Source organism: Capsicum annuum, chromosome 9 (assembly GCF_002878395.1).
Source record: "Capsicum annuum cultivar UCD-10X-F1 chromosome 9, UCD10Xv1.1, whole genome shotgun sequence".
Lineage (NCBI taxonomy): Eukaryota > Viridiplantae > Streptophyta > Magnoliopsida > Solanales > Solanaceae > Capsicum > Capsicum annuum.
In genome coordinates this window covers 173,573,208-173,582,653 of record NC_061119.1, presented here as the reverse complement: position 1 = coordinate 173,582,653, position 9,446 = coordinate 173,573,208, and the positions used below count along the sequence as shown (strand labels likewise).

Below are 9,446 nucleotides of genomic sequence, written 5' to 3'. Positions count from 1 at the left end.
CTACAATATATATACATTACAATATATATTTGTATAGTTATATACTAATTTATAAAACATATACACATGTATACGTTAAATATACACGTCTATAAAAGATCTATTCACATATATAAACTCTATTCTATGTATATGTAATATTTTAAATGAAATATACTACAATATATATACATTTCAATATATATTTGTATAGTTATATACTAATTTATAAAATAGATACACATGTTCACGTTAAATATACACTTCTATAGAATATCTATTCACACATATACACTCTATTCTATGTATATGTAATACTTTAAATGAAATATACTATAATATATACATTACAATTTATATTTGTATAGTTATATACCTATTTATAAAACATATACACATGCATACGTTAAATATACACGTCTATAGAAGATCTATTCATATATATGCACTCTATTCTATGTATATGTAATACTTTACATGAAATAAACTACAATATATATACATTACAATATATATTTGTATAGTTATATACTAATTTATAAAACATATACACATGTATACGTTAAATATACACGTCTATAGAAGATCTATTCATATATATACACTCTATTCTATGTATATGTAATACTTTAAATGAAATATACTACAATATATATACACTACAATATATATTTGTATAGTTATATACTAATTTATAAAATATATACTAATGTATACGTTAAATATACACGTCTATAGAAGTTCTATTCACATATATATACTCTATTCTATGTCTATGTAATACTTTAAATGAAATATACTATAATATATATAAATGACAATATATATTTGTATAGTTATATACTAATTTATAAAACATATACACATGTATACGTTAAATAAACACGTCTATAGAAAATCTATTCACATATATACACTCCATTCTATGTATATGTAATACTTTAAATGAAATATACTATAATATATATATATTACAATATATATTTGTATAGTTATATACTAATTTATACAAAAAAAAATTATTTTTTTTGAAGAAAAAAAAAAAAGATTCCGGCCCGGCCCGTTTAACCCTAAAGCCCTAGGGCTTGCCGGGCCGGGTCAAAACGGGCTGGTTCCTTTAAGTGGGTCGGGTAGGGTTGGGTATGGCTGGGTTGGCCCGACCCACTTGACAGGTTTAGTTTTTGATTATCAAAATTTCTGACTAAATTTGACTAATTTTTAAAGCAAGTTAAATTTGATTTGTTTGGTATTTCAAAATTATAATTTAGATATTCACAAACTATACGAACAATTAATACTATAAGTTGCTTTTTTTCTCATATTAATATATTAAAAAAATATATCTCATCAAAAAATTAATAACATTCAGATAAAAGCTGATATTTTCGGACAGAGTATTGAAAGAAAGGGTAACTAAAAAAATTGTGAATCAAGTCCATAACGCCATAAGCTTTCCATATTGCATGAAAAATCTAAATTTTTTTTTTGCACGGACAATGTAATACACAGTATTTGTTGGTTGACATAAGTAATGTAAAATTTGGTTATGGTGGCATAAAAAAAGAATTATCGCTGCAAATTCAAAGTAATGTTATGATGGTATTTAATAATACATGCGTTTAGTTATGAGAAGGTTTATATTTAAATAATCTTATGTGAGATAGAATGTAAAATGAAGTAGATGTATTAACTATATATATGGATTAAGTTATTTAAAGATGAAAATACTTTTAAAGTAATTGTAATTACTACACACTCTTCATTATCAACATTAGGACAATATAATACGTATTAGCAGGGGCGGATCCAGAATTTTCAGTGAAGGGGTTCAGTAATACATATACGGACTAATCAAGGGGGTTCAATCTCTACTATTTATATATAATTTTTTTTTATCATGTAAAAATTGTATAATTTTTTGACGAAAAGGGTTCGGATGAACCCCTGGACCCTATGTAGATCCGCCACTGCGTATTAGTGAAGTGCAATGTACGACTTTAATAACTAGTATTATTTAGACAAATATGTATGAATCTTATATATTGACACATAACTGAACACATAGAAAAATCATAGGAATACAAACATAAAAATAATTAAATTAACTAAGTGAGGGATATTTTTGTAAACAAACTATATAAATTAATCTTTTTTATCCCCAGTGATTTTGGTAGCACTAGAAGAACAATAGCCAAGTTTGTGATATGTTTTAGAAGACAAGGTATTATTCATTGGTCAATTTAACAGAAGTTAGGATTATGAACATTTCACTGACAATTTAAAAACTATATAAATTAATCTTTTTTATAAAAAAAGAAGAAGCTTTATAGTTTAAAAAACCAAAACCAAGTGCAGTAATTAATGGGAAAAGGGTCAGGAATACCCCAATTTTGAAAATGAATCAAATATTCCTCCGTTTGATTTTGAGCTCAAAAACACCTTTATGGTTCATGTTTCGACTCACTTCACCCCTCAAAAACTTATCCTTTCATACTATGTCAGTTTCAACTCTAATGTTATGGTCTAAAGATTCAGAAATGGTAAGAAAAATAAAAAGAGAATCATTTCTAAACAACAGTTCCAAAATGGAACAACTAAACGAAAATTTGTATCAATGGTTGCGGTAATCTTGCAAAAAAATAGCATATAACAACTCATTCCATGTATCAGGTACTCCTGGTAAGCACCAGTGTATGCAATCAGCATAAGTCTTTGGCTCCGATCTTTGTTCTCTAGTCAAAAGTTTTCCCCGCCGTTCACCAAAAACTGAAGTGTGACCATCTTTTCTGTACTCAGACAACTGCGTAATATTCAGCAAGCGCACATCAACTTGCAGTTTTCCAATAACATCTTTCAATATTGACATGATTTCAAGGTTTGAACCAGTTCCCCAGTAGAGTTCTAGGATTGGTTGTGTTTCATTAAAACAGTTTCCATCAATTCCACCTTTCCATTCCCAGTTCCTGCAAATGAAAAACGGAAAAGGGTCAAAATTCCCTTTAAACTATGTGAAATTGAACAAAAAAATGCTATTCGTTAATAGTTTGGTCTATAGATGGCTCTACCATTAATATTTTCGTCCAAAATACCCTACCGCTAATAGTTTGACCCAGAAACGCTCCTATTGTTGCTTAATGGAGGCCGTTTCCTGCATTTTTTTTCTTATGTTTAATGCACATGGATCCACAGATGGTATAGGTCAATTTGAAGACTGAATCTCCGTATGGTAGATGATTTCTTTCAACCCGTTTAAGATAATTTTACAGAATCAACCTAAACAATATTTATAGGTACTTTTACAATAGGTCGATGACCTGATGGTGTAAATTTTGTTTTTAACTAATGATAAGGATTAAAAAGAATTTCACAAGCTGGGTATCTAGATGAAATAAAACATTTTTACCTCCCTTTGGCACGATTCTGGAAACGCTAATGTGATTCAACAAATAATATATATAAATATATAATACAAAAATTTCACCATGCACAATATAATTTTTTTTTTTTTTTTTGGCAAACAACCTTTGAACAAATGTGGTTCCAGCCATTCCAATGCTAATAAGAGCTAACAAGTATTACTACAAGTTGGCTCGAACACTGTCATTACAACATAAAGTTTAAGAGAAAATCTCAAGTAGTGAGTCCAGTCTCACCATAAATGTGTCGGGGACATGGTCGCAAAGAAGACCTTTTGCTTTTGAGGATTAACGCTCGACTCTATCCAATTTGCCCATGTTTCCAACGCCAATCTATATGCTGTTGTTACGTTATATTCTCTAACATTTTCAGGAGATCCATAACTGCAGAAACAGAAAAGATGTGCTACAATATTAGTTCATTCTGCAGTTCTTTTGTATGATTTAACTTATATACGTTCACATTATAAGGAACTTTTACACCTGTCACTGAATATCCTCATGCAAGAGAATTTCTTTTTTCCTGTATGCTTTTTTTTGGGGGTGTGTGAAAAGGGTACTTACGTTGCATTTATGAAAGGTTTATGCATCCACCACACATAGCTTTCAAAAACCAAGATATCAACTCCTTCCCAAAGCTTGCTATGCTTTTCTACAGAGTCAAGCTTAACTAGTCGCTTCATTACAGTATGATTAGTTGCATGATCTGATATGGATTCAACCATGAAAGGAGCCCAGTAATACTCAATCGATGCGTTAAATTCCTGCAACACAAAAAAACACAAAATGTTCACAACTTAAGGTGAAAAATTGTGTACAAATATATACCATTGTTTCTTTTGTATTTAAGCAATGAATAGTGTCAATGATCACTTTTCGATCATGTCTTTGAAAAATAGCCATTATCCTGAAGTTTTAACTTCCATAAGTGAAACTCGACTAGTCATATATATCCAGAAGTTTCACTTGTAGAAGTTGAAACTCCAGGACAAAGGCTTTCTTCCCATTGCAGGGGTTGGAAAGTGGTAGTTGTGAGTTTTACATTAGTCATTTTCGATCTTATCCTTGAAAAATAGCTCTATTTTAGAGTTTCAAATCCCACCAATAAAACTCGATGAAAATGTTGCAGAATAGCTCTCGTGAATAAGTAATTAGTACCTCAATTCTGAAAATCTTTCTGGGAGGAACTCTTTTAATGGAATGGTAACCATCTGCAATCACTGATTGAACTAGACAGACCATCGACTCAAACATGCCTCTCTGTATAGAGTCTCCAATAAACATGAGCCTTTTGTCTCTCAACATCTCCAGCATCTTCAAAGCATTGAACCTGATCAACAAACATTTATAAAACTCTAACCTGATCAACAAACATTTATAGAACAATACGGACGATCATTCAACTTTTAATTTATTATATGGAAGTCATAACAGTAACTCAACTATGCTTATATAACACAAAAAAAATTAATAGGTCAACCGAAAAAGATGCTTAATTTAATCCTGAAAAAACAGATAGGATGCCACTTTAACAATACAACAACATACCTGGTCTAAGTTCACAAAGTGGGGTCTGAAGAGGGTAGGTGTACGACCTTACCCCTACCCTGGAGGTAGAGAGACTGTTTTTGATAGACCCTCAACTCGATGAAACACAGAAAGAAATTCGGAAAAGGAAATAAGAGAAGTGAAGAAGCCAGGCAAAATACTATCGAAAATATCACAAGCATTCTTCACATTAATTATAACAAAAAATATGATACTCGAAGTACAAAAAGCAACAAATAATAATAGCCGCTTTAACAACGAACCTTCCATAGTATCCACATGACACTATAACAAAAGGTTCAAGACTCATAAAAGTAATGTGTGTATATATAATATATATATATATATATATATATATATATATACCTGGGCAAATTGCAACCATGAGGCTGCCATCTCCAATTCTGAAATAAAGAATCAGGCCTTCCATTTCTTAGACAAGTAACTTGTTTAACCAAATAAGGACAAGTCTCTTCTCTATAAAGTGGATATGTCACATTGTCCCAAACCCAGTTTCCTTCAAATACATTGCAACTTTCCTCAATGATCTCATTTTCAGAAACATTTATTGGCACTCTAAGAAATTTACTATGTCTAGAAAAACTTGTTTGCCATAGAAATTGGAATTGATTGTTTTTCAAGTTATCAAGTAGAAATCTAAAAGTTCCTAAAAGAAAAAGAGAGAGTAATGCAAGAGGAAAAATGAAAAGGATCCTACGATTCTGTGAGGGATGGCTTGTCATATTGGTGGGCTAGTTGGAGTAGAACCAAGATTAAGCATAGTGTAAAATAGGAGAATAAATGTCTTGTAATTTAAGCATAGTTTGGAAGTGTACTATGCAACTACTGGTTGGTGATTTAGCGAGTTAGGTACATCAAGAGCCTTAAAAAAACATTTTTGTAGGGTGTTCATGTCATGCCAGTTAAAATTTGCTTATTAAGTGGCGAAGAAAGCCAAATGCAAAACTTTGGTGACTCTTTTATTTAGATATGTATTTTACAGCATAAACAGAGAAATTTTTTTAGAGAGGTATCTTTTGTGGAAAGTTTAGTGCTACATCTAATGGTGGGAAGGATGAAGGGGGGGTGGATGGTACGTAGAAACTGGATTGTAGATACGGGTTTCGTTATGTTATGTAAATCCTTACAACAACATACCCGTGAATTCCCACCAAATGAGGTTTAGGGAGGATAAAATGTACGTAGTTCATACTATTACCTTAAAAAAAAGTAGAGAGACTGTTTCTGATAGACACCGACTCAAGACACAGACAGAAAACATGAAACATGAAACATGAAACATGAAACAAGATGAATAACAGAAATAGGGCACGCACAAAATAGTATGATACACTAACCAACCGCAAGCACCCACCTCTCCAACCCACCTAACTAGAGGCACCATCCCATGAGCAAAGTCCTACGACCACTATCAGGCTACCCCAAAACACATCTAACTACTGGCTGCAACTCACCTCCACGCACTAACCTTCTATTCTAATTCGTGTTATCCAAACTTTTCTATTTAGGGTAATGCCTTCAGAAAGCTGTAACTGCTCCAAGTCCTATCTAATCTCCTCACTTCAGTATTTCTTTGGTCTATCTTTACCCCTCCTAAAATCATTCAAAGCTAACCTCTCGCACCTCTAAATTAGGACATCCGTACCCCTTCTTGTCACATGCCCAAACGTGTGTAAATTATTTATACTACAAGATCATTCAAATGATATCCATAAGTAAATCTCCTTAAATGTGAGGTTTAAAATTTTAAGAATAAGATAAGTTATCTGATATAACGTGTAAAGGTGACCTAAAAATATTAAAATTTCTTACACTAAGACACTCAATTTTTTTTTTTCCAATTACAATTTTAAAGTGCTGCACTACTTTTTTTTTTTTTAAATAATTCGAAGGGTGGGACCATATAATGCCAGATGAAGGAGAGAGTGTAAATACGCTCGAGACGGGAAAAGGCAAAATTTTTTTTTTTCTTTTTATTTTTTACAGCATTTCTTTCTTGAAGTTTTTTTTTTCTCTCACTTCTTTCTGTTCTTTCTAATCAATTTATTTAGGGCCCGTTTGGCCATAATTTTTTTTTTCTTTTTTCCGATTTTTTTTTTTCACTTTTTTTGCTTTTCTGAAAATTATGGTATTTGGTTTGAAAAATTATTCTGGAGTTGGATTTCAAAAAGTGAAAATAACTTTTTGTTGTTTTCACAATTTTTTACTCCCATTTTCAACTTTCATTATTATTATATATAATCTTAATCTTTAAATTTTTACACAAACACCTTTTATAACTACAACCACCAAGAAAAAAAATTATTACTTGTTTTCTATGGTACAACATCATTTTTAATTATTACAGATATTCTAATCTCTTTTTCTTTTTTTAATCAAAATTTATTAACGTGAAGTAAAAAATAAAAAATGACAATCTATGTCGGAAATATATCAACTTTGTTTTGAATGAATTGTATTATAGAAATATAAGTCCTAATACATTATATTATTTAAAACTGAGAAATTTAATATTTTTTCTTGTCATTCTAATTTTCTGTATATGTCATATAATGGCTATGATGATTTTAATAGATTATTAAAAAGTGGTCAGTAAAGTCGCATATCAAACATAACGTAATGATCCATATTGATGACTGGCTTATTTTGGTTTTGTGGATTTTGAACAGAGACGAGTGTGATAATTAGCTTAACAAAAGTTTGTTCTCTTTACAAAAAAAAAAACATATATATTCAAGGAAAATCAATATCATCAATAAAGAAAAAACAAAAAATTAGCACTAATCTATTCAGAAATAAATCATTTGTATTTTTTTTAAAAGATCAAATTGAATAAAGTAATTAATTCAAGTGAAAGTAATTAAGAATTTTCATCAACAAATTTAAAAATACATAAAATATATTTATATCCATCAATCACATTTATCAAAATATATTTTCTGTATTCAGTCGATTATGGTTAGATAAACTTATTTAGCTCGTATTTGTGATATTTTTATTCAAATTTAGAAGAATAGCAATCATAATAATTAGTTTGTTGTTAATTATTTTATCAATTGAAGATATATAAATTATTTTCTCAACATTTGGTTGTATGTTAGTAGGTAAATTAGTAGTTGAGTGATTTTGATAATTTTTAAAAGTTGAGGTCATAAAATGATATTAAATTTTTTTTTTCAAAAGCCTAAAAAAAATTTCAAAAAGACATGGCCAAACACAACTCCAATTCCAACTTCATCTTCAACTCCAACTCCAATCCCAGAGAAAAGTAATTTTTATGGCCAAACGACTGCTTAGTTCTTCATTGCTCATATTCCCACCAAAAGAATTTCTTACTTGGCCTATATGTAGTTTTTCCTTTTCTTATACTTTTGTTGTTGTTTCGTTTTTTCACTACTCTCAGCTAGAAAGTTCGCGATATAGTATTTTTTTTTTAGCCAAAATAGTTGACATAAGTTTTTTTTAACCCTGTCACCAAAGTTTTGGATTTTGTGGATCCAACCCCAGCCTAGCTCCAATAATAATCTGTAGTTTTTTTCTTTACTTTTGTTGTTGTTTCTTCTTTCCACTACTCTCAACTAGAAAGCTCGCGATATAGTAACTTCTTTTAGCCAAAACAGTCAACATAAGATTTTTTAACCCTGTCAACGAAGCCGTGGATTTTGTGGATCCAACCACCAATCTAGCTCTAAAAATAAACTCGTTTCGTGTACTTGTAGTTTTTCCTTTTCTTTTATTTTTGTTGTTGTTTCTTCTTTTCACTACTCTCTTCTAGAAAGCTCGCCATATAATAATTTTATTTAGCCAAAATAGTCGACATAAGTCTTTTTAACTCTTTCACCGAAGCCGTGGATTTACTAAACAATTGACATAAACTTTTTTAACCTAAACAATTGACATAAGCTTTTTTAATCATGTCACCGAAGTCGTGAATTTTGTGGATCTAACTACCAGTCTAGCTCTAATATAAACTCATTCGGCATACCCAGAGTTTTTACTTTTCTTTTACTTTTGTTGTTATTTCTTCTTTCTACTACTCTCGACTAGAAAGCTCGCGATATAGTAACTTTTTTAGCCAAAACAATCGATATAATTTTTTTGAACCCTGTCACTGAAGTCGTGGATTTTGTGGATCCATCCACTAGTCTAGCTCTAATAATAAACTCATTCGATGGGAATTTAAGGTCATTTTCAAAATAAAATCTCCAAGTCTTGAGAGCTTTAGGATCCCCCCTCCACAACACCACCACCACACACACAGATGTCCACACACACAGATGTTTCAACTGTAGACGAATTCTTCAAGAATCAACCATGTGCAAAATCTTTTTATGGCCCTGTTTTTTTAGCATTAGTGATATTAGGTTTTACTAAGTTAATTTCTTTCTTTTCTGCTAGTTATTTTTTTTAGGCCACGCCTTGTTTTACCATTACTTGTTTGTCGCTGCTTTTTAGCATTTACATTAAGCTGTAAGTCTCAAA

At 30.6% G+C, this 9,446-nt stretch overlaps 1 protein-coding gene across 1 annotated transcript; it reads right to left on the bottom strand.

Annotated features, from left to right (window-relative positions):
* Positions 1 to 2,311: 2,311 nt before the first annotated feature.
* LOC107841945 (protein trichome birefringence-like 31) lies at positions 2,312 to 6,301 on the bottom strand. The gene is made up of 5 exons (XM_016685790.2): positions 5,310 to 6,301; positions 4,554 to 4,725; positions 3,960 to 4,159; positions 3,633 to 3,779; positions 2,312 to 2,942 (listed from the first exon to the last, which is right to left on the bottom strand). Exons 1-5 carry the CDS (start codon positions 5,684 to 5,686, stop codon positions 2,591 to 2,593), a joined length of 1,248 nt encoding a protein of 415 aa, XP_016541276.1. The 5' UTR covers positions 5,687 to 6,301; the 3' UTR covers positions 2,312 to 2,590.
* Between the last annotated feature and the right edge of the window lie 3,145 nt (positions 6,302 to 9,446).